General features: G+C 35.2%; 1 protein-coding gene across 2 annotated transcripts in view; it reads left to right on the forward strand.

Annotated features, from left to right (window-relative positions):
- The window catches only part of LOC136036323 (pseudouridylate synthase 1 homolog), a 39,320-nt gene extending 16,656 nt beyond the window's left edge, over positions 1-22,664 (forward strand). For both annotated transcript variants that reach the window (XM_065718478.1, XM_065718479.1), the window contains 4 exons: positions 4,231-4,397; positions 11,069-11,348; positions 17,998-18,098; positions 22,184-22,664. In XM_065718478.1, the coding sequence (XP_065574550.1) occupies positions 4,231-4,397; positions 11,069-11,348; positions 17,998-18,098; positions 22,184-22,623 (988 nt within the window). In that variant the 3' untranslated portion in view covers positions 22,624-22,664. The remainder of the gene's footprint in view (positions 1-4,230; positions 4,398-11,068; positions 11,349-17,997; positions 18,099-22,183) is intronic.
- The last annotated feature ends 4,275 nt before the right edge of the window (positions 22,665-26,939 follow it).

Genomic DNA, 26,939 nt, shown 5'->3' on the forward strand with positions numbered 1-26,939 from the left:
GATCTCCGTTTCTTGGCCCTTCAGCCAGGAAGTGCAATGGGGGGTTGGGGGCCAGCCATCCTGTGCTTTCGCACACCCTTCCTGTTTACCCTCCCCAGATTTCTCCAGGTACCCATTTAGAGCTGGGTCGACTCTGGCTAAGCTTACAGAGTCACGCCACTAACACCCGTCCCAAACTGAAGAATTGGGTACACTGGGATTCGAATCCGCGTCCTCTCAGGCAAGGGATCCCGAATCCAGCGCACCAACCCACTCGGCCAGGACGGCTTAAAACCTTATTTACCCCCGAGGCATAACTTACAATACTTTTCCTCGGACTCTGGGGGGTTGTGTCGATCCCTGAATTTTGTTATCTGATCTTTGGACTATTTTGAACAAAATGGATATCTCGAAATTTTGATCGGATGCATCTGGGGAAAGGAGGGCGTCGGGGGGGGGGGAGGGGGGCTGGTTGACGTGTAATCACTTTTCACTCTTAAAAAGAGCATTAGAAATTTCAACCCCAAAGACATCGTTATATTATAACGATGTCTTTGGGGTTGATACGACTCCCAGTGCCCTGGGGTAAGGGTTATAAGATATGCGCCCCGAAGGCGCGTAAGGCTTTTATGGAAAAGGTGGCTGTATAAAATTTGGAGGAGGCTCATTTGATTGGAAAGTGGAAGTTATTCCACTTACTCAACCCGAAATACCCTCATTAAAGATACTGTTTTTTTTTTTTTTTTTTTTTTTTTTTTTTTTTTTTTTTTTTTTTTTTTTTTTTTTTTTTTTTTTTTGATGAAATAGTGGTTCATGTTCTGTATCAATGAGTGGTTTTGTTTGTTCTGTATCAATGAGGATTGTTAATTTTAGTTTGTATGTTTTGCCCAGTAGTCGAGCTTGTCTCTCCACTTGGACAAGTCGAAGATTTTAATGAATATGAATTTTTGAATAAATGAATCTGAATCTATTTCCCATTTGAAGAGTCAAAAGTGATCGAAGGGCAAACATCTCCCGCACGCCCTCTTTTCACTAAATGTATTCAATCTAACTTTTGAGATAGTCATTGTTTCATAATAGTCCAAAGATCATATAACAATGCCTCCAGGGTCGGCAAAATTCCCAGACCCCGGGGTAAGGGTTGTAAGTTATGTCTCAGAAGCATATCAGGTTTTCATGGAAGAGGTGGTCATACAAAATTTGGAAAAAGCTTATTTGATTGAAAATTGAAAGTTCTATTTCCTTTTTAAGAGTCAAAAGTGATTGGAGGGCAACTTTCTCCAAATGTATCAGATCAAAATTTTGAGATAGCCATTTTGTTCAAAATAGTCCTAATGTCAAATCAATATGGTTTTGGGTTTGAAACCTCCTCTCCCTCTCCAGCCCTCAGGGAAAGGACTATAAGTTATGCTATTTGCCCATCGTTGACATATAAGTTTTATTTAAGGCGTGGTCACATGAAAACTTTAACTTTTGAGGTTGCTCATTTGATTGGAAAACGAAACTTCGTTTGCCCTTTTTGAAAGTCAAAAGTGATCAGAGAGCAACCACCCGCCCCCCTAGCGTGCTTTTTTTCCAATGTATCTGATTAAAATTTTGAAATAGCCATTTTGTTCAAAATAGTCCAAAATTCAAATAATTATTATATGAGGTTGAAAAATCACCCATAGCCCTCGGGTCAAGGGTTGTAACTTATGCAAGCTGCTCTTTGTTAACATATAAAGTTTTTGTGGGAGGGGTGGTTATTAACTTTGGAGGGGGCTCCTTTAATTGGAAATTAAAACTACATATTTTTTTAAATCACAAATGATCAAGCATCAACCATTCCTCCCCCTCGCCCCCTTTTCCCCAAAGTTATTCATTTGAAATTTTGAGATAGCCATTTTCCTTTTGAAAAAAAAGTCAAAAGGCCGTGTAACTATGCCTCTGGAGTTTAACCCTGAAGGAAAAGGCTCTGAGTTGTGCAAGTTGCTTATTATTATTTTGATAATTGGATTTACTGATTTACGGGGCAGCGACTGTAAGCTATGTAAGTTGCTTATTCTTATTTTGATACTTCGTTTATTCTTATACTTTTTTTACTTTGCTAATTTGATATTATTACTTGGATAGTATTTTTGATACTTTGATGAAACTTTGAAATGGAAAAAAAATTTTATTTTAAAACTTTGGCAATCAAAAACAAGCAGAAATTAAGTTGAAAAAAACTTTTTGAAAAAGAGGTTTTTTAAGAAAAGTTAAGGCCATATTAAACCTAAGATCTGAAGAAATAAAAATCTATTCAAACTCGAAACGACCAGAAAGTATTATTAAGGAATAAATGAAACCCCAAACGAACTATCAAAGATAACTACTTGTGACTTTGATAACTACTACTTGCGACTGGGACTGTGACTGTATGTGGTGGCTACTGCAACTACTTGCGGCTTGGACCATAAGTGTAAGTGCTTGTGTCGGTGACTTTGACTACTAGAGACTGCGACTACTTGTTACTACGACTGACTGTGACTAAGGGGACTTATGATTTGAACTGTGACTAATGGTGACTGTGACTGCATAGGACTGACTACTTTTGACTGCTATAACTTGTGACCGTGCCTACTTGTGACTATCATTTCTTGCGACTGGGACTACTTATGACTGACTACTTTCGACTGCTGTTGCGGCTACTTACGGTAGCGACTACGTGTGACTGTGACTACTTGCGACTGCAAATGCGACGATTTATGATCACAACCATTACTAGAATTGTTATCACTGCTGCGATTCCGACTCTGACTGCAAATAATGTTGCTACTTCTACTGCTATAACTAGAGCTGTTGAAATAAATTGTAGTTTAAGTGTATCCTGCATGTCAAAATGGCTTATTATATCCAGGTTGTCAACAGAGCATTTCTGTGGTATCCCCCGAATGGCTTTGGTTAACTAGTTGAAAAGTTCTGGGAATATTGGGGAGGGGTGTTGCACTAACAGAAAGCACACACTAGGTGCACCAAAGTTCTCAAAATGGTGTATCTGAGCGTAACAGTCAGGGGAAGGCATTAAGTTGAAATACTCAGAGAACAGTGAGAGGGATAAAGATATTATAAGCAGTTGTCAATTGGAGTAGGTGTAACATATCAGGAACAGCTAATAGCATTAAGTTTAAACTCCTGGGAATTATCGATTAGGATGTTAAACAAAATCAAAAGACACCATATGCATCCAGGTTGTCAAAATATTTTAGAAATGTTAAGGGCATTAAGTTGAAATTTTCATAAAAGGTTTAGGGGGATGTTGAACTTAATCAAAATACAGCTATTTCTAACCTGGTTTTCTACTGTTTCTCACTTTTCCCTAACCGTGAAAGCTCTAAAGCCTAATGCTTCATTTGCGACTTACTAAAAACAAAATTTATTGTACACATTTTTATATTTATAACGCTGAAAATAAAAAGGATTAAAGTTAAATAAAATCATGAATTAACGAGATTTTTGAGAATTAATATAATTATCTGTTAAATATTCCATTTATTCTCAATAGATCTTCCAACTCACTATTTTCGTGTTTTGAGAAAAGCAAACTGTTCAAAATACATATAGTTTTCAATAAAACAACATGACACAATATGCTTAGCACGTTATCAATTAGGGGAGGGGGAATAACCAACATCCTGATTGTTGCAATTTTGTTCGTTTTAAGTTTGACTTGAGTATTCAATTTAATTTTTACTCATTTTAAGATTTATTTATTCATCTCTATGGTTTTGAGTGTTTTTTTTTCTCGTTTAGATTTCATTTATTCTTTGAGAGTAACTCCCGGTCATTTAAAGTTTGAATTGTTATACGACTTTACTGTTGCTCGTCTTAAATTAAAATTTGTTCCGTGCTTTTCTTTGAAAAAGTCTTTTTTCGGAGAGTTCTTTTTAGTTAATATTAATTAAACCCGATGAAACCTCCAAAGCTTGACCATGCAAGAAGCTTCAAATAATTATTTTTGTTTTCTTGTCTAACTGTCGGCAACCTTTTCAGATTTACCCCTAAAATTCGGGAAGAATTCGTTAAAAGATTTTTCTTAAACATGTTTTAAGTTTTTTTTTTTTTTTTTTTTAACATAAGGTCGTAAAAAAACAATTCGACTTGTGCCACTACTTAAAAATCTTTGGCGAATGTCTTAGTTAGGCTAACAGCTAATTATAGGCTCTGACTACTTTTCAGTGCATATAAAAACATTTAGAGAGCTCAATACTATTATTAATTTTGGATTTTCAGCAACAAAGGGTTGCCTACTATTGAAGGTGAACTATTTAAAGCATTCAAAACTGTCGGTGTTATGGACGAAGATTCATATGAAACTCCACAAAAAATTCAGTTCCAAAGGGCCGCTCGGACAGACAAAGGTGTGTCAGCTGTAAAACAAGTCTTATCGTTCAAAATGGGTAAGATATTAGTACGTTAAGCACCTAGGGTAAATTAAGAGACGCTGATAAGAATGTTTTTCAAACTCTGTTCTATAAACCATAATATAAATACAGTAGAATACAATGTAATCTACAGTACAGTAGAATGTAATTTAATTCAAGTTAATATAATAATGATCTTTATATTGCGTTAACACGGAGTGAAATACCAGTCGGTTGAGCTTTTTTCTGCTCATGGAACTTAGGCAACAACTATGTTTTACGGCAAAGTTGCTAATTTTACTAACTGGTAAACTGTTTTTTGGTGTGTTTGAACTTGGCATTAGTTGCATATTGCAGCTTTGAATATTTTGTGTCAGTTATGTACATCCCTGCAGGCACCTCTTCATTTTATGTTATAACCACATATACTGCTAAACTAAGGTAGAAACAATAATATGTTCAAGGCCTAAAAAATAAGTTTAAAACCTATTTTCCCTCTCCACTATTTGTGTAGTTACTGAGTAGAGCTTTAACAATGAAAAATCATACGAGTCCTTTAATTTGCCTGAATTTTTCGAGTTTTTCCTTGGATTTTAGCCTATTGTCAAATTATATAGAAGAAAAAGAAAACCCTACGGATCCTAACAAATTCTCAAGAATTTGACACTAAATCTCAAAACCGTAACTTCTTTATTCTGATTGTTTAAAAGTTCTTTTCCATCTGTCTCATTGCCTAATTTTATGTTCAGAATAATCTTAAAAGTTTTTGAATGATCTATGAGATCCCATAAAATTCCTGCTTCGAACAATTGGAAGTTTGAGAGTGCTGCTTCTGACCGTGAACTCTTGCTAAAGTAAAAAAAAAGTGAGTAAGTAATTTTATTGCCCGAAAATTCACATGGAATTGGAATGTAGAATAACAAGGGAAAAAGAAAAGAAAAATCAGACTACGGAACCTCACTAAACGTATTTATACATTATATATATTAGCAAAACTAACGGCACAAGATGGGTATGTATGGATTTGTTTTTTCCTTAGCGTTTTTCAGAAAACTCTCGGCGACACGGTGAACGCTGACTGTTTGATCGGATACACTTTAATTGCTTATGATATCGAAGTTCCTCGCCCTTAATAGAAGTCTCAGAAAGAACTTTGAGAATCGAAAAAACAGAACTCTTACTTTTGTACACGGAGCGGACGACAAGCATTTCCAAAAAGATACTATACGCAGAGCTCGGAATTACTCCCTAAAAGTCCATTTGTAATTGTGCATGCTCTTCATGCTGATCTGAAAAATTTACTTCTCTCTCTTTTGGCAAGACTTCTGAAGCCTGGCATTCTTACGTGTGCTGATGAAATTTCTACCGCTTTGTGCATCTCACTATTGCAGGTGTGCAGGTTGAGCTTGCATTAGATACTCAGAAACTCACCTTGGCAGAAAGACAAGGATTTTGTCGAAGGGTGCAAAGGCATTTCATGGCAGCTGCCAAACACTAGCCTTCTCGAAGTGCCTAGGTGCCTGGATCCCAAGACAAAGAAAAAAGCTATAATTCTATCAGATATAGTTGTGCTGGCTTGAGAGATCCCAGTTGGAATAATTACTGACAACGTTAGAAGTGAGTAGACATTTCTGCAAGCGTCGAAGCTTGTTAATGTTGATTTTAGCTTGGTTAAAATACTAAGACTATGTGGAGAGCAAGGCAAAAGAACAACCTTCTGAACGAAGCGTCCAAGACAAAGAGAGGGAGCTGAACTTAGTTGACATTACTAGCAAAGAAAGGACTAGATAGAGCTGAGGAATCATTGCAAAGAAAGGGGGCCTCTGAAAAACAAAACGAGCAATCGTTGATGCCTTCTTGAAAGGAGCCACAAATTGTTTACAGAGAGCGGTGGCTTCAAATGATTATGTGGACATCGCATTGGCGAATTCTCTACAAGAGAGTGCTATGCAAACACGAGAAGAGGAAAAAAAGGGAACAGATGAAACAGAGCGAACTGAAAAGGACATAAGAAAGAGGAAGTAGGACCTGGTAAGCAAGCACACTAATATCTCAAAGAAGTTGAAGAAGTGAATGAGTTAGCTTGATAGCTGAAGTCTTACTGATTGTTTTTATTTGTTTCTAGTCTTGAAGTTGCTTTTCTTTTTTCTTTTTTTTTTAAATAAACTTAACCGAAAGTTTGAACAAAAATAAGATGTGAAAACAAAGACAACTGATCCGTCTCCAGGGAAAATGAGCTCCTTCCAATTCTCATGAACATGATGATTCTTAGGGTGACTTGGCAGTCGCTTCTGATTCATTAGCAAAGAAATGTTTTGACCATGAATGATAATCAAAATATCTTCCAACTTAGGTCCCTATGGTCCCTTTTTCACTTCTAAAAGTCCCTTGACAGGTTGTCAAGTCCCTTTTCTAATGAGCAGGAATCATTCTGTGCCCTATATACATAGTACATGTGAAAGGACAGTGGCATTATCTAGTGACGCAAGATATTTTGGCAGAACCGATGTCTGCTGCCAATAATTGACCCATGCACAATCCGGATTTCCAGTTCAAGTTGCGCACAAGTAGCGTTTCCTGCAGTGGAGGCTTCGACCGATATGTAAACCAAGGTAGGCAATACTCTCAGATGGTTTGACAACTGAATTGCCCAAACGGATTTTTTCCTCGCAGCGCTCCGCATTGAAAAAACAAGTAGATATTGACACATTAAACAACAAACCTTCATTCAGCTTCAAACCTTCATTAAATTGTAAAATCTAATAGTGAAAGCTGTATTGTCTTATGAATAGTTTGTTCTCTCGCAGCACAGAGCGAGTTGAAGCTTCCATTTAGGAGGTTGTTTCTTCACAGTTATTCACTGTTGCCATTCCCTCTTCAGCACATTAAAGTTTTTCATTAGTCGATCGGCGGACTTGTTCAAATTAAGCAAGTCGTCAGCATACGTCATCAACGAAAAATCGATCCCTTTTGAAACACAAGACGCAGCTGCTTGGGCTTGTGCCGGCAGAACACTATTGTTGCACAGACTCACAGACACAACTGAGTCACGGCTAACTTAAAAACAGTGGTTTAATACATGCATTTAGTACAAAGGTTACATCTTCTTAGTAGAGATATTACACGTTGTTGAAAATATAACAAGACAATTTTATTAATCTGAACAACTAGAGTGTCCAACATGATGTCGTGGGGCCTGAGCTTATTTCTCTCCACAAACCATTATATATGGCTAGCTTATATCTCATTCGACTAAAAACGAATAATCATTAATGTTTAGCACTCATTAAATGTTTAAATTCTATAAATATTGTTCATAAAAATCGTTCCTATTTAAAACAAATTTTGTCTCAATATGTAAAACCAATGAAAGTAGACAGGTCAGATTGGACCCATTTGGTCTCAAGAGTTCTTGGGCCATTTTCAGTGATTAAATAGATTGGTGGATGCTCAACCGTACTGGTGGATGCTTGTACTCGGGATATCCATACATCAGTCTTGATGAAGACAAGAACTGTTTCAAAACATTAAAAATAAACGGATTGTCAAAAATATAACTTATTGTTAACGAATTTGTATTCCTCTCTTTAAGTTTGATTAATATAGCATTTAGATTTGTCCAAAATGTTACAATAAGAATGAAAACATTGTGAAATCGTCACACATTTTCTTTCATTCCTATTAAGCTTTACTCGTGTTAAGTTTAATATCTTATATTGCTTAAATTCTGCTCCTTTAAAATTCTTTTTATCGCTCTTTCTTATAGCTGCAAAAAAATGCTGCTTCTTCTTGAATAAAAGGACATACAGGATATTTCTTATTATGTACTATCCTGCTTCCGTGTCTGTTGACTTGGAAGCACAAGATCTTTGTGGCTGGGTATTTGAATAATTTTTGATGACAAACTTGCAAGCATAATTAAAGTAAGGTTTGCTGGTTTGCTTGATAAAAAGTTGAAGTTTGGTAGCACTTTTATTTAAGTTGTTGCGCGTAGGTCAAAGGATAAGTTTTGAATCTCGTAACCAACATTTCTTGGAATACGAAGACGTAGCTGACACAAATTGAGCTGACATTTTGCATCAACAGTAACTTCTAATGAAAAAAAACATAAGTGGGTATGTAACCCCTTCGTCGCTTCCCATCACACGCAACAAACTTAGGTTAAGTCCCGCTAGTACAAAGAACTATACTACTTTTCATGAAAACAAAGGGAAGAAAGGATATAATAAATGAAAAATAAAATCTAATAGATGAGGAAAAACGAGGATTTTGTCAGCCAGTAGCAAACTATGAAAACGAAAACAAGCAAATAATTCGACAAGTACCTCCTCCAAGTCGTCCTCAGTGCTCAGAAAAAAAAAACGAAAAACGAAACAAACAAAGAAGAAATCAAACCTTTTGAAGTGAACTCTACAAGAAGAAAAAAGACTTTGGTTTCTCTTCTTGAAACTTCTTCTTCTTGTATTTATTGTTATTGGTGGTGATTTTTATTTGCTTTTAGGTTAGTTTTCTTTTAATTTTCTATCTTGTGCTGAAGACGCCTTGTTTGGATACAGGCGAAATATCCGCGTTGTTTTAGTCTTTCAATTCTACTGGCCGTCGTCTCGTTTGAAGTTTTCTTTTTTGTAGAGTTTTATCTCTCTTGGTTGTTTATTCATAACTTACGAATTAGCTTACGTAACAAACTTCTATATTCGTATGTTTTATTACGTATTTGAGAGGGTTCGCCGACTTGTCAATACCTCGCTCTTTACACTAAAGCTTAAATTTTGTCCCCTGAATCACAAAGGCCGTAGAATAAATAGTTGAAATTACTAAAAATACTTTAGCGTAAAGAGCGAGGTATTAGGAGGAGGTGAGCCCCTTATATGCGTAATATTTTCTGTTTGTTTTAAGTTTTAATGCTACTCCTTACTTTCAGTTGAAAAAACTTTTCATGTTTATTTTTTCATTGTTTTTTTAAATAATGCTAGAAAATGCTGCGCCTCCGTCATGGAAATCGTCTTCCCCTATGAAAAATTCCTCCATAGAAAGTTTCCCCCGCATAGCTTCCTCTTCTCAACCCCTCCTCCTAACCAAAATTCTCCCTGAAAACGTCTGTACACTTCCCAATAACCATTACAATACGCAAACACTGGTCAAACCTTGTAACTTGCAGCCCCTCCCACGGGGACTGTGGGGGAGTAAGTCGTTCCCAAAGACATAGTTATAAGGTTTTTTGACTATGTTAAATAAAATGGCTATCTCAGAATTTTGATCCGACGACTTTGGGAAAAAATGAGCGTGGGAGGGGGCCTAGGTGCCCTCCAGTTTTTGGTCACTTAAAAAGTGAACTAGAACTTTTCATTTCCGTTCCAATGAGCCCTCTCGCAACATTCTAGAACCATTGGGTCAATACGATCACCCCTGGGAAAAAGAAAAAAAAACCAAACAAACAAACAAATATACACGCATCCGTGATTTGTCTTCTGGCAAAAAATACAAAACTCCACATTTTTGTAGAAAGGAGCTTGGAACTTGTATAGTAAGGTTCTCTGATATACTGAATCTGATGGTTTGATTTTCGTTTAGATTCTATGATTTTTAGGGGATTTTTTCCCCTATTTTCCCTATTCTAAAATAGGGCAAATTTTCTCAGGCTCGTAACTTTTGATTTGTAAGACTAAACTTGATGAAACTTATATATTTAAAATCAGCATTAAAATGTAATTCTTTTGATGTAACTATCGGTATCAATATTCTGTTTTTTATAGTTTTGGTTACTATTGAGCCGGGTCACTCCTTACTACAGTTCGTTACCACCAACTGTCTGATTTACTGCTTTTTATCTGATACCTGTTTCACACCGATTCTACTGGCTGTTTTAAAGTAGAGCTAGGTACGCTGTTGGGTTGAAGTGTTACAGGCTTTACTGGTGTAAATCCTTAGATATAAATTTGCTAAGTGAAAATTGTTTAAAATATTTTTAATCTTAAGGTTAATGCCTTGAAAGATTCTTGAATGGCTTCTTATTTTGAAAGGTTCTCTCAGCAAAGTACGTAAAATTTTTTTCTATTAATGTGAAGAGCGAGCTTATAGTAAGATTTGGCGAAGAATAAAAGATTAGGATAATAAAAAAGACTAACGTTTAAAAGACTAACGTACAAAAGACTAACGTTTTAATCTGTAAATTTTCAAACTAAATGACCAGGAAACATTGAAAGTATTTAGACTGTAGATGAAAGCATTTGAGAGCATGACACGAAAATTATGACTAATTAATTATAGAAAATGTCGTGAGTGCCCCTCGCTTTCAGTTTTAGTTATAAAAATTCAAATTACTCGGTAGGTAGGAAATGCTTTTGAAGTTTATTGAAGTTGGAGATAAAGTAGTTTTTATATAGTAATTTAAAAAAAACAAATTTATATTTATGAAGTGCATAGCCGGGGAGAAAGGTAAAATATCCTTATGTACAATATGTCTTTTTGAAACATATCCTGTCAGATCTGATTTGCGTTCCTCCATTTTTATTCTACCTTATAATAGTAATGAGATGATTTTTTTGAACGAAATATTCTTAGCTTTAAAATTGCAAATCAGTTCTTTTTTAAATAATTTAAGTCCACGTGAGCATTTTTTTTTTATTCTTGTTGCTTTGCTATTAATGCTGCGTTTAGTGTTTGTGTTTTTATTATTGGCACTAATGTGTTATCTTTATATCTTCTAGAGGCCTTAGAAGATGAAAAAGAATTTGTGAATAAGGTCTGTGAGAATTTACCAAACCAAATTAAAGTATTTGGAATCAAGCGAGTAACAGGAGGTTTTAATAGCAAATTGAGCTGTGACTATAGGAGCTATACCTACATAGCACCCAGTTTCGCCTTCACCCCTGTCGATAAAGAAGTAACAGATAGTTTTAGAATTACTTCCGAAATTGTGAATGAAGTTAATGAAGTGCTGGCTCTTTTTAAAGGAACTCATAGATTTCACAATTTTACTGCCAGGAGGTAATTATTTTCAGTGCCTTTTATGGAGATTGAAATGTTGTGTTGCGTTATTTTACTGGCTGTTTATTTTGATTTATTTCAAGTACTGACACTAATTCAAAATAACTGCAAAATCTAGCTTTGTAGAGACAATCTTCGGCAATTTGTCAACCTTCATCCGCACAACCTTCCCTAGCCATCTCATCCTTTCTTTCATTATAGCCCTAGAAAGCGGGATTGAAAAACATTTTTCGTATAGCCTACTGTTTCAAATATTATTGTCAGTCGGCAGGGTACCCAGGACAATCCGTAGGCAATTTCTCTAGAAAACATCTTGCAAATCTTCATCCGCTTTTTGGGGCACCCATGCTTCAGAACCATGTTTGACCACTGTCATCACTTTAGCTTCCAAAATTCGAATCCTGGTTTGCAAACTTATCTTTTTATTCTTCCAAATTTTTTTAACTGTGAAAAACACCCTGAGCCTTGGCTATTCTACTTTTAACCTCTTTACTGCCTTAACCGTCTTTACTAATAATACTACCAAGATAAGAGGAAGATGCCCACCTGATCAGTCTTTTCGTTACCCAACGTTACCTTTTCATCTTCGCTTATTCGTAGCCTTAGTGACTTAGTCTTCTTAACATTAATTTTCAAACCTATTCTAGCACCCTGAACTCACAAAACCTCTAAAAATCCATTCATTTTGCTCACACTTTCATCTAGGATGCCTAAATCATCAGCATAATCTAATTCCAGGAGAGTTTTTCCTCTCCATTTGATTCAGTGGTCTTTCACTGCCTTTCTTGGGCTCCTTAAGACAAGTCCATCAAAATGATCAATATAAAGGGGCTTTGAACACAACCCGGCTTAACTCCTGATTTTATACAAAAGCAGCTGCTAACCTCATTTCCTACCTTAACAGCAGCAGTGTTATTCTTGTGCTTATTAATGTATCATTAATCTATTTGTCTGGTATACCATACAAGGATAAGACCTTTGCTGAAGCTCTTCTTCAACAGAATCGAACGTTTGCTCAGAATCTATAAAACTGAGTACCAAAGGTGTTTGACCGCTCAGGCACTTTTTAATTATTAACTTAAGAGTGAAAATTCGGTCCATACATCCTCTACCTTTTCTAAAACCGCACTGCTCTTCTCTTAAAACTGTTTACAACATTTATCAGTCTAAAAAGTATCATATTACTAAGTAATTGGCTACCTATAGATGCCAGACTAATGCCTCTATAATTACCACACTCACTCTTATCACCTTTCTTACACAGTTTCTGCCAAAGTAGGATTGCATATAAACTGGAAAAAAACTAAAATTATGCCCATTGACCCGTCTTCTCCTACTGTTAACTCTCCAGTTCGCCTGGACAGCACCACTGGAGTCGATGTTTTTCAAGAGTTCACCTACCTGGGCTCCATAATTTCTTCAGATGGCTCACTTATACCCGTTCTGCAAGCGAGGTTATCCAAAGCGTCTTCTGCCATCGGTAGACTGAACCGTCACCTCTGGCGCAAACCGAACATCAGTCATAAAACGAAACTGCGGATCTTCAACGCCCTAGTCGGCTCTGTGATGCTTTACGGATCTGAGACATGGCAAGCATCAACTGTAAACCTCAAGGAAATCGACGTATTTCTGTAAAAAAAATGAGGAGAATCGAGAGCCTACGATGGTCCGACTTCGTCACCAATGAGAAGCTTCTGCAGCTCCCAAAGCAGTCTCAGTTTTCAACTCAAGCAGCCGAGTGAACCTTACGATGGTTCGGGCACCTGCTTCGAATGCAACTACATCTACCAGCAAAGACGATTTACGACTTCGACCATATCAAACCCGGTTGGAAGTGACCTCGCGGCTGACCGAAGAAACGATGGTCTGACAGCCTGTCTGAGTTCCTGGCGATGGCAAGCATAAGACCAGGCGAAGCGCAAATACTCGCCACGGACACATGCGAATGGAGGGGGTGACGTCACTCTAGGCCGAGCAGTGCCCGGCCGGAGACATAAGTCAAGTCATTATATATTCACGCCTACAAATATTATTCTACTACAGGGAGGCAACCCATAGTAGATAAACCAGCCATGAAGAAATTTTTCAGCCCGAAAACGCCCGTCAAAACAGGCCATGACCAGAAGAATTATCCTTTAGTCAGGATTGCTAATGTTGTTTCGTTTACTAGGCTATAATTTCTTCGAAGGGTGCCACTCCTTAAGTGGGAGTAGAGCTGACGGCAAGGTTTCCAGTCTTGCAGGTACCCCAAAAGGGTCGAGGCAGCCCTTCGCAGAGACATTTGTCGATAGATCTGGATCTTACATTGGTCGCTGCTTTTCTTTAGTCCCAGTTCGATTGCAAACTGTTGAATTTTTTGCAGTCGGTCACTCCTTATCAGTAAAACGGGACCAAATGTCACTTTTGTTAGACTGAACTAAACAGTCAGACCAAATTTCTTTTTTATACCAGGCTATTGTTCGATATGCGACCATTCAAAAGAGTTCAAAGAACCAATATTTTACAAATCTTATTGAAAGAAATGTATAATTCCTTCTATTTCCTTGTGAGGCACCTTATTTTCATAGCTATGCTGAATAGCTGTCAATACTGTGGTCTCTAGTACTCTAACTTTTGTCCTGAAACATCTTCAAAAAGCTTTTTTTTTCCAACAATGGAAAAACACACTATATCTTTCGTATTCTGTGTTTTTACGTATTCATTGCGCCTTTCTTCATTACTAACAAGGTTCGCACCTACTTTGGAACTCTGAATTCTTAAGATTCACATAATTTCATTCATTTTTGTCAATACGTGAATTTAGGATATTCATATCATCTGTAACGTAAAAGAATTTTACCTTTCATTGCCAATAAATTTTATTTAAAACTGTGTTCACCTATAGTCTTTGCCTTGTCCCTTAGAACAAAACCATCAGAATAATCTGCATAAAACACCGGGATAAAACACAGTCATTATTAAAAACACATATTTCAAACATAGGAATCAACTGCAATCAATTTCAACTCTTCATTCTATATTGAACCAATGACTAACCCCACTTACTAATTTAATCGAAGCAATTTTATCTTTTCAATCAAATGCCTTTTCACAGTCGATAAAACTCAGTACTAAAGGAGGTTTGTACGCTCAATCGCTTTTCAGCTATTATTATCTATAACTAGGATTAGTCCAAACTGACTTCTAGCGCTCAATTTCTCAACAAGCCAATGCAATATTAACTGCTATGTCGTTTAGCTGCATCTTCCTGGTCCTCGTCAGTTTTGTGCATGTTTTTTAGTTTTTCACTCCTTTTATGCTTTATTGTTTTCACTATTTCTCTTAGTCTCCTCTTTTTGTCGTCCCTCAGAAGATTCTCTATCCCTCAAAAGATTATTCTCTCCTTCAACTCGTGGCTTCTCTGAAAGCAAGAGGTAAATCTATCGTAATTAAAAACTTGGTTTTGTTGATCTATTCATCCAAAGGTTATTATAAATAAATGGTAAAGATCCTTCAGAGCCATTACTGGCCCAGAGGGCGTCTAATCAACAATTGTTATAAAAAAAAACAATTTCTCTTCTACGAAACTGTGAGCTTCTTCGCTAATATTCCTTGCTACTTTTCACGAAGCTGTTTTCCTTCTGAAAATATTGTTTGCTTCTTTACAGAAATAGTTTTTTTAAATCCATCTGTCCATTTTCGACATTGTCATTTCCAATTTTATGTCCAAATGTTCTTGGAGTCTCCTACTCAGATTTTCCTCCTGAAGCCTATCAACGTTATAATGACTGGTAAGCAGTTACCCTTCCTGAATGGTAGCCTTAGACTAGTTTTATAAACCGATCGAGGGTTCAGACTTCAAATTTTGAACTTCAAAAGAACTCTGAAGTTCAAAAATCAATCGCGGTACTCCTATGTATTCTAACGAACTACATTGATACTAACAATGTCAATTTTTCAATAATATAATCTGTAAGGCTTGCTTTCTGTCATTTGGCCATTTTGTGCGCAAAGATTTTATTGGTTATTTGGTAGGTTATTTTGCCCCAATATTATTGCAGCTTGTTAAAAATATTGTTTTTCTTGCCTATGCCAAATTGACCGAATTTAGGATGCCATCTGCATTTATTTTATACATCTGTTAGTATCTATTATTAAATGATACATTTATTAAAAAGAAACAGATTAATAGTTCAAGTTTTACTAAAATACTGTGGTATTAGAATCGATTCCTAGAGTAGTGTTACTAAGGTCACAAGGTGACCTTAGTAAGGTTACTAAGGTGTTAAGAGCTGTAGCTCTGATTTGTATTAATGCATGTTGTGTAAACCATTTAACTATGGACTTAATATCATGACCATGGCATGCGTAATTTATGTGTGGCGATTTTAGCAAAATTTAACCAAACCATACCGCATATGCACTTTTAAAGCCATCCCAATTGGCACAACCCCAAAACAATCTGAAATGCTTTGTAAAAAACAAGGAAAAAAGTGCCACCAAAGACTATATTTTTTACTTAATTATGTTTTCATCTATATAAATGTTCGTCTGTTTTCTTGTAGTAATTATGATGTACCTAGTTCAAGCTTATTTTTAACTATCTTATATATACTCGTTTATCTATATATCCTCCCAATCCTAATTTAGTTTTTTAACGTAACATTGATGTAAGAAAATTTTTTCGTACGATTTAAGCCGTGTTCTAGAAACTAAAAATCGAAATGCATGCTTGTCGACTATAAAATATTGGACGTAGTAACAAATGGAATTGAACAGTAACATATTTACAACTGAATATGGTCCCATTTTTAGTGCATTTTGAGATGCGCTTAAAAAAGAAAAAGACACTTTCAGTGTCTTAAGGAAGAAATAATATACTGGAAACACACAAGACCAATTAATTGAGCGTGCTCAGTTCAGAGGAGCTCCAAGACTCGCATATAGAAATTCTTTCGGAAATTAGTTGTAGGATAGTTCAGTTTCTGTTTTTCAAGCTCTATCTTACCAAATGACTAAATTAGCAAAAAAAAAGAATTTCGTATGACCCAGGAGAGGACGAAGTAATTATCACTTAAGAATCTTGATCGTGGTGCTCCAGTTCACCCCACCCATAGAACGATTCTGTGCCCCATCTTCATCAGTAACAAACGTAAGCGCTTTGTGCCTGTTTTTTTTTAATTTGTCAATATAATCCACGGAAATTTATATTTTCAAACTTATATTTTAATTCTAGAAATTTATATCCCCAACCCCTCATCCTTATGATTGAATTAATGAACCCCACCCAGGAAAATGTAAACTTAAAACTGCATTTTCTGTTGGTTTAAGTCATCCTCCTTTTTGGAAAATCTTCTGATGCGCACCATCTTCTTTAAAAGTGTCTGTTTGCACTTACAGCCAATGAATGTTTATCAAGAATTTATCGTAAAAGATTTATCATGGATGGATAGCGAACATCTAATGTTAAATATGATCTTAAATGAAGAAAAATTTTTAACAAGACATTGTGTTTCAGCATATTTTCGTTTCTTTGCGTATATTTCTTAGGTTATGATATAATTTACATAATTGAGAATAGGCTGAAATTAAACTTTCATGGCTTGTCAATAGAAATGGCATCGCAGAATCTTCGACTACCTGATGTAGCTAAATGTGTGCTCTTTGCTTGGCTCTCACTGATTCTGAAACTGTTTCTCCAGATCCGACCGGATTAATTTGATCCAATTGAAATTTCCATGTGAATCATGAAAATATTTTGCTGTCCATTAGTGAAGCCACTGTGTCATCCTTTTAAAACAAAGAAGAATTCTGTATTTTCAAGCCAACTTTTGTAAAAGTTGATGATATTTGATTTTTATATCGTATGCACATCAAGATCTGATGTCAGCCAAGTACGTAACAAATTTGATTTTATTCTTTAATGAGAACTCAAAAATTTATTTTTTGTTGTGTTAATCTTTGCCCAAAACTGAAGTATACATCTTTGTTTCTAAAATGAATTACAACACCAAATATTAGAAGGCTTTCTATCCACTTACTGCATTGGCCAGGCTTTATTTACCTAACATCACTTCGGGGGTCAAAAAGAGACACTTATATGCTACCAAGGCAAAAGCGTGGTTGTCCTTGTATTTCAACATGGGGGACTGTAGACCCTTAGTTCAGGGTTTTTCTTAGTTTTGATTACAATTAACTACTTATATTTTGATTTGACACCATTTTTGATAGGTTTTGTGTGAAGCTCTTGAAGCATTCTTCTCGTAATTATAAGTTACTTTTAATTGAATCTAAATGAAAATTTCTGTTTTCAAAATTGTACTACGTAGGAAATATTTTCACCAAATAGTCTGTTCGTAAGCCTGGCTTTCTTTTTTTGACTATGGTGGATTGTGGTTTCCCTTCCACTAGATTGCAGTTACTTTTCTAATGATGGTGAGACAGTAAAAACCGGCCATAATCGGGATAAAGGATCGTTGATTATCCACAGGCTATATTATTTAAAACACTATGTTCTTTATTTTTGCAAAAACTAGGTACCTCACTCTTATGAAAAACAAAAGATTCTCATTTTCGAATTCTTATAAAAATACAAAATATAAGATATGCAATTTCGTTTTTGGGCATGATTGTAACTGGAATTAATTTTTTGCCCATTGTTTTCTTCCAGAAAGCCGACTGATCCCAGCTGCAGAAGATTCATAATGGAATTCAAATGTGGAGAACCTTTTGTTCGAGAAGGAATTGAATTTATTCCCATTCACATTAAAGGTAATTATTTATTTTCTTCAATTTCATTTCAATTGGCCTTGATTAAGCTCAATGCTACTTCTGAATATCTTTAAATGAGTCTCTAGATTTACTCACTATAGTCAGCAGTGGCAATTTTTTTTCACTTTAGAATAAATAACGACGATAAAAAGAAGATAAAACATGTGGTAATGGAGTAAAGAGTCTTTACCGGTGGTGCTTAACTCCGTTTCTTGGCCTATAAGCTAGAAATAACACAGCAAGAATAATTTAAGATTATTTTAAAGATCGATCTTTATGGTTTACAAGTAAAGTTTGTCTTTAGGTACATGGACTAATAAGGGATGTAGTATAAATACTGATGGTGGGGAGTAAATGGAGGAGAGGGTGAAAACAGTGTTGCTAAGTTTGAATTGTGCTGGTTGCTCTTCTTATGAGAAGTTTCTTAACATCAGAACTAGCTGCTCTTTTTGTTTAAATTATCTAAAGTTTTGGATTTTTATTTAAGACTGTTTTGTTAACGAGAATTATCAAATAAAGCGCCCGTGGTGACCATAAGGTAAAAGTTTGGAAATGACAACAACAAATTTATTAATAGTAAGACGAAAGGACAAACATACCGTTATCAACATTGTTGATATATTGCTTTTGTTTTTGGTTTTTTACGAGGTCATTCATCTTAGGTATTTAAAGTCTTTACAGTAGGAATGTCTTCTGAAACTTAGTCATTGTCTGAACGAGTTAAGGTCCTCGTAAGAGCGCTTTCACGCGATTAGATATTTTTCTGCATAAGAACGGATTTGAAAACCTTAACTGCTCGGGTATGTTAGGAATGACTACTCATGTATGTTAGGAAAACAATAATGTGAAGAAGGGAGGTATTTATAATTTTATAGTGTTAAATCTTCCCTGCATGGTTATAGGCAGTAGTATATACTTGGAAATATGTTGTTCGATAACCAGCTGACCCGCGAAATTGAGTTTACACTAAAGGGATGCTATAAGAGATAGACCCTTGAAAGGGTAAACCGAAATGGGCATAGCAATGTGGGATGTAAAAAAACAAAAAAAATAGTTTCGAAGTTTAACCCCACGTTCACTAAACGTCTTTGTCGATTTCAAGTGTTTGGAATATGAACGACTGTTGAACCCATTACAGGGATTGGGAACTTTTGGGATGATCTGAGTATAAACAAACAAAACTAAACTGAGTAAAAACAAAACAATAGATATTTATATTTTGAATCAAACCACCCCCTATAAGTTAAAAGAGGTGTCGTAATATCTCTCGTAGATCGTGCCCTGAATATTTGTTCTGATTCCTACATCACAGCTGAACTAGACTTTATCAGGGACATACTTTTTGGAAATGTATATCCTGTTTTATTTATTAATAATACAATTAACCGTAGAGTGAAAAGACACTCCCATAAAATCAACGATAATTTACCGTGTGAAAATCCCGATAAGCCCCAGAACATAATTTACCTCCCATATATTTCAAAAATCACTAGAAATCTTAAAAAAGTATACACACAAAATAATCTGTATGTTGTATTTACCAATAATTTGAAAATCATAAATCTCCTAAGTTCTGGTAAAGATAAGACTCCAGTTACTCGCCAAAGAGGTGTCTATAAAATACCACGCGACTGTGGCAAATTCTATGTAGGGAGAACCCACCAGAATTTCGAGAAACGCCTACAACAACATAAAGATGATCAAACAGTTCGTGGTAACGAACTGTAGTAAGGAGCGACCCGGCTAAATAGTAAACGAAACTCTAAAAAACGTAATTTTGATGCTAAAAGATATATCAAAAGAATCGAATTTTTATGCTGATTTTAAATATATAAGTTTCATCATATTTAGTCTTTGTCATCAAAAGTTACGAGCCTGAGAAAATTTGCCTTATTTTGGAAAATAGGGGGTAACACCCCCTAAAAGTCATAGGATCTTAACGAAAATCACACCATCGCATTCAGCGTATCAGAGAACCCTATAGAAAAAATTTCAAGGTCTAATCTACAAAATGTTGAATTTCGTATTTTTTGCCAGAAGACAAATCACGGGTGCGTGTTTATTTGTTTGTTTGTTTTTTTTTTGTTTTTTTTTTTTTTTTCATGGGTCATCGTATCGACCAAGTGGTCCTAGAGTGTTGCAAGAGGGCTCATTCTAACGGAAATGAAAAGTTATAGTGCCCTTTTTAAGTGCCCAAAAAAATTGGAGGGCACCTAGGTCCCCTCCCACACTCATTTTTTTCCCAAAGTCAATGCATCAAAATTTTGAGATAGCCATTTTGTTCCGCATAATCAAAAACCATAATAAGTATGTCTTTGGGGATGACTTACCCCCCACAGTCCCTGGGGGAGGGGCTGCAAGTTACAAACTTTGACCAATGTTTACATACCGTAATGGTTACTGGGGAGTGTACCGACGGTATCAGGGGGGTTTTTTTGGTTTGGGTGTGGGGTTCAGGGGAGGGGGCTATATGGGAGGATCTTTCCTTGGAGGAATATTTCATGGGGGAAGAGAAATTCAATGAAAAGGGCGCAGGATTTTCTAGCATTACTATTAAAAAAAAAAAATGAAAATATAAACATGAAAAAGTTTTTTCAATTGAAAGTAAGGAGAAGCATTAAAACTTAAAACGAACAGAGATTATTACGCATATGAGGGGTTCTAAAAATACTTTAGCATAAAGAGCGAGGTATTTAGGAGGAGATAGATACTTCGCTCTTTATGTTAAAATTTTTTTAAGTAATTTCAACTATTTATTCCACGGCCTTTCTGATTCAGGGGTCATTCTTAAAGAATTGGGACAAAACAAGATTTAGTGTGAAGAGCGAGGTATTAACGAGGGGACCAATCCCCTCATATATATATAATCAAAAATATAAGAATATAAAAGTTTGTTACGTAAGTTAATTCGAAAAATTGGAGGGCAACTAGCCCTCCTTCCCCACCCCTTATTTCTCAAAATCGTCTGATCAAAACTAAGAGAAAGCCATTTAGCCAAAAAAAGAATTAATATGCAAATTTCATTTTAATAATTTATGTACGGAGAGCCAAAATCAGACATGCATTAATTCAAAAACTTTCAGAAATTAAATTAAAAAAACAAGTTTTTTGAAATGAAAGTAAGGAGTGACATTAAAACTTAAAACGAACAGAAATTACTCCATATATGAAAGGGGCTTTTCCTCCTCGACACCCCGTTCCTTGCGCTAAAGTTTGATTCTTTCTCGCAACTCTACTTTTTAAAACAATAAAAAACTTTAGCGTAAAGAGCGGGTTGTCGAGGAGGAAAAGCCCCTTTCATATACGGAGTAATTTCTGTTCGTTTTAAGTTTTAATGTCGCTCCTTACTTTTATTTCAAAAAACTTGTTTTTTTTATTTAATATCACCAAAGCTCTGAATTCTAATAATATTACTTCTGTTTCTTTTAATTCTGCTTTAAGTAGCCTTGTTTTCGAAAATCCTAGCCACGAAATACTTTTTGAAGAATCCGCCATTATTAGCAATGATCTAGGCATAAAGCAAATAGTTCGAGAAGCAATTGAAATCGGACTTAAGATTAATAATAATATTTCCTTAAATAGGGATTTTGGAGAATATTCACTGAATGCTTTATACACAAATTTAATTAAAATTGACCTTACAAAATATTTAAAAAAACCAATAAATATTAACACAGAACCCGTCACAAATAGACCTATAAGATCAGCAGCGAAAAAAGCTAGGCTGTTATTAAAAACCTGTTTTAAATCATTTTCTTTCATTTCATTGAATTGCCTCGTTTCATAACAATTTATTTTTCAGTCCTGGCTGAACTTCGCTGAGGTAAGGATGCTGGGACTGTTTTGAAAAATTGCTCATTTTAGTTTTATAGATTGTATAAAACTCAGAATGTAAAAGATTCTTCTTTTTCTTGACCTAGTCTTATAAAAACGTCACTATATTTTCTTCACTTGAATTTTACTTTACTTGCCTCAGCCAGTTTTAATGTAATTTTTTGTTAAATATAGTTTTGTTAGACTATTTGAGTTGAACTTTTTAGGTTTATTTTTCAATTATGTTGTAAAACAGCCTTAATTTTTTACAGGTCAAAGTTTTATGCTGCATCAGATTCGAAAAATGATTGGAACAGTCATAGCAATTATGCGTGGCTTAGCTTCCAAAGAGGTCATAGATAAAGCATGGTTGCAAAGTCGTATAGATATACCAATAGCGCCGGCATTAGGACTTGTCTTAGAAGAGCCTCACTATGATAAGTATAACACCCGATACGGTAGTGACGGAACCCACGAACCTTTAATATGGGATAACTATCAAGATGAGATTAAAGGTTTTTTTAATGAATGGATTGTACCGACAGTTGTTCGTGGTGAAGTCGAGGACAAATCAATGTTCAATTGGTTGAGTACATTAATAATACATTCTTTTGATGTGAGGGAAGAAGTAGATTCCACTGCGAAATCACCTTATTTTAAAGCTCTTCGAAATCTTGAAGAAGATGAAGAAATAGTAGGAGATTCTGATTGATCTTTTATTTATATCTGCAGAATAAATCTGGACAGATTACAGTTTCTGATTTCTATTTTAGTTTTCTTTTAGTGGACTTCGACTGAGAGCACGGGCTTCGCGGTTTACACCTGAAAAAATAGTTTTGCCTTAAGTCAAACTCTAGTAATTTAGCCATTAAGCCTTTTGTGAATCTTTTCAACTACCTATATAATTTGTAATGATGGTAACTCTGAGCTACAAAACGTCTGTGCGAGTCATGAAACGGGGGAATTAAATCATACTACACAGTATGCATTTCTTATTATGAACGACTTTTATTAATAACTGTCAAATAATCTACAGAAAAAGACCAAACGGAAATAATAAAGAAAAACAAATACAATAATAGCCAACATGACACACAAAAATGTACACAAAAAGGTGGACAGAGAGTTTTTTCATAGGTCAGAATGATTTCCTCAACTAAGACTCAACATCTCCATATTTGGCAAACAATATGGTAGATTTTTAACAAAAGGTTGCACTTCTAGCAGATACCGGTATACTTAGAAAACACTGTTCTGATATCTTATTTGCTTCGGGCATTCAAAATCTTCCAAAAGAGACAAAAAAGGCGGTGTTCGGAAATTATGATACCGTTCAGTTTTAGTTGGATAGCGAAAATACTGTTCCAACTGGTCCCCGAAGCCGCACCGAAATAAAATTTGGCGGTGGGGGGGTCCAATGATGCTCTGCATCAAGGCGCCGTTAATTGATTGGCGTTTGTTCTATTATATAGAATTTTTTACTTCTTTTTAAAAGTTTCGAAACTCGAATTGATATCAGTTCTTTTCGGAGTTCCTTCCAAGCAAAAGTTATCGGGATCCACGATTCCTTTTGAGCTTCATTACCTTGACCGAAGCTTGGACAAAATAAGACGAGACATCAAACTTCTCCCAAACATTTCTTTAATCCAAATTATCCACAATGAAACCTTAAATTACTTGAAAATTGAATTGATCTGACAAAATAGGGAATTTAAAATTTGAATTAAATTATAAAAGTTAAATTAAAATATGTTTACTTGCACCATATCCGATATCTTACTCATTTTCTATATTCCCTGGTCATGCAACCTGCATTCTACTTCTTTGACTACCACAATTCCCTGTGGACTCTTTCTGTCATTACATAGTTCAGAAAAAAACATACGTGTTTATGTCCTCTTTGCCATTGTTTTTCCTTCGACTTCATCACACCGAAAACTAGAGGTATATGTAAAGAGTATCACATCGGACCTTACAGCTTCTATTAGCGGTGCTGACCTTTGTTTCATGGGCATTCAGCCAAGAAATGGAAGCGGAGCTTGGGGCCAGCCATCCTTTGCTTTCGTATACCCTTCCTGTTTTCCTTCACCAGATTTCTCCAAGTACTCATTTAGTACTGGGTCGACTCTGCCTAAGCATACAGAATCAAGCGACTGACCACCCTTGTAAACCAAATAACAAGGGACACCAGAATTCAAACCCATTGTTTCACGGATAAAGAATTTCAGGTCTAGCATAATAACCACTAGGCTAGCATGGCTCAAAATTTGTACTAAACCATATTTTTGTATTTCAGAGATCCAATTAAAAAAAGTAAGCATTACCAATATCTCCATTTCAGACTCTAAAAAAATTGTTCACGACAAATACAATTTATGTTTCTTCAGATGACAAAAACTTGCTGCCATATTTTATAATTAGATCTTATAAAAGTTAAAAAAAGTTAAAGGGTCGATAAAAAAAAAACTTTTTCAATGAAAAAAAAACATTAAAACGCAGAGAAATTACCCAATGTAAATAGAAGGATGTAATCACTAAAAAATTTCTGCTGTATTAAAACAAACTGTACATCAATAGAGAATAAAAAAAAAGGCATATAAAATCTGCACTCGATCGTTAAGCGTTACTGTAAAGACGAGTATTATATCCACAGTAGTGGTAGTAAAAAACTAAATCGATGAAAATAAGAAAAAACAACCTAACAAATAAGCTAACACCGCCGCAAGATTCCGAATATAATATAAGTATTGCAATACTTTCAACAGAATATAATCAATAAACCTATTTCCATAGCTTAATAGATTTGATTAATTTATCAACGGAATATGTTGTAAGAATTAACTTAGTGAAGCTAATCTTCATTTTTCGAAGTTTTTCTAGTAGAGTAAGCTGCAATTTTCTGGAACTGTCGAGAGCTACTGCTAGTCAATACTAGAAGGCTATGATAATTATACCAATATATCAAACATGTTTTTTACTATCATTACTACCCCAAGAGTCACAGAACGATAAGAACTAAGACAAGGCTCAAATGTTCAGAGTGGAAGTATGTTAACTGTTTTTCAGCTGGACTTCATTGGATTTAAATTCCCTCTCCCAAAACAGATTTTTTGTTTCATGCATTAAAACAAATTTTAACATATTCAACATTTAGAAATTCTGGCAGCAAAGAAAAAAACAACATAAACATAAATTGCTCCAACAGTAATTGAAACTCTAAAGGATTAAATTATGACGTCAATAACTATATCAAAAGAAAATTCTAGTTCTGGTAATTCCAATAAGGTAAAAATTAATCTTGACCCAACTTTGGAAGAAAATTAGGAGGTAGCTAATTGACTTGGGATTCCTGAAAAGCTATATGAACATCGTCAAAAAAAAGCGTCAGCTCGAAATGAAAACTTTACTATTGGAATCACCATAGCCGAAAATATTTACAGGAAACTTACAGTCCCCTGGTTTGAACAACAAGGAAATTCCTTCAGCTGAAGAGATTCTAGAGTTCAAATCCTCTCTTCGTATTGATAGAAAGAATCGCTCACGAAAATTTTGCCCTAGATACTACATCTTTGATAGTTTCTGGAACATCTACCCGTCCTTTCCCAAAGATCGACTGACTTTCTCAACTTTTCTAATGTTTGCATGAAGTGATGCAATATTGGATGACCGTCCTTCCATTTTGTGTAGACTGTGTGACTTTATGTTTCGATGCAAATACGGCACAATGTTGCCTTTAAACTAGGACAATATTTATTTAGCTTTTCAGAAGGTCCAACCCAATTAGCTACATCTTACTTTTCTCCGAAGTTGGGCGAAAATTGAATTCTTTCCATTTGGAATTACCTGGAGATACTTTTGATACATTTAGTGTCCTCAGAATTTCCTTCTTTAAATTTTCAATTACTATTGAAGCAAGCCATGTCTATGTAGTTTTCTCTTAGTTGCCAGAATTTTTAAGTGCTTGTAGCATTAAATTAAAATTGTTGACAATAAACAGTTGTTTTATGAGAGGTAATTTACACCCATTGGAGTCCTGATCAAAAAACTGTTAACTTACTTACGCTCTAGTCACTTTAGCTTTATCTTCGTGCTTATCGTTTTGTTATTGTCGGAGTAGTAAACCTAATAATGATGAAAACATATATGTGGTATTATAATAAAAGCGCTTCGGCATTAACTAATAGTAGCTCTTTATAGTTTCAGAAATTTGTAGTTTACTCTACTAATTCTAAAATAAAAATTTGGAAAAATGAAAGTTAGCTTGACTGAGTTAATCAAAATTTCCGGTTGATAAATTAATCTGGGCTATTAGATCATGGACGTTGGTTTAGTAATTATATTATTTCATTAAAAAAGATTTTCTACCGAAAGTAAGGAGCAACATTAAAGCTTAAGACGATCACAAATTAAACCATTTTTAAGTATTTTAAGTTTTTTACATATTTTTAAAGCGGGTCTGACTCTAATTAAGCATCCCTTGTGTTTCAAGAATTGTTCTTAGGGAATTAGGACACAAAGCCAAACTTAACGTAAAGTTAAGAGGTGGTATCCCCCTTCATATACGGAATAATTTCTGTTTGTTTAAGTTTTAATACTGCTCCTAAATTCAGTAGAAAATCTTTTTTTTTGTTTATTTCCCGGTCGTTTTCAAATAATCCAAGGAAATCCGACCCACCTCCTTGGAAAATCCCCAAGCCCAATAAAAAACTCCTCGACTGAAATTTCCAACAGCTTAAAATCCTTCTCCCGGGAAATACCCTCTCGACATTTCCAGCCTCGCTGCGAATTCTCCCCATAGAATTTCTTTCTTACTATTCCGCTCGAAAAATACTTCTTAGTATACTTTCATTTAAAAATATATTTACTGAACCCCCCCCCCCCAACCCCAATAGAAAATTTCTCACGGAGAAATAAAAAGGGTATAATTTAAATCAAACAGTGGGAAAAAAAACAACAACCTTTAAATAATAAAAGTCCAAGTATTTGACTACATATGGGAGCCTTTATCAACGGGAAAGAAAGATTAAT

Source organism: Artemia franciscana, chromosome 15 (genome assembly GCF_032884065.1).
Source record: "Artemia franciscana chromosome 15, ASM3288406v1, whole genome shotgun sequence".
Classification (NCBI taxonomy): Eukaryota; Metazoa; Arthropoda; class Branchiopoda; order Anostraca; family Artemiidae; genus Artemia; species Artemia franciscana.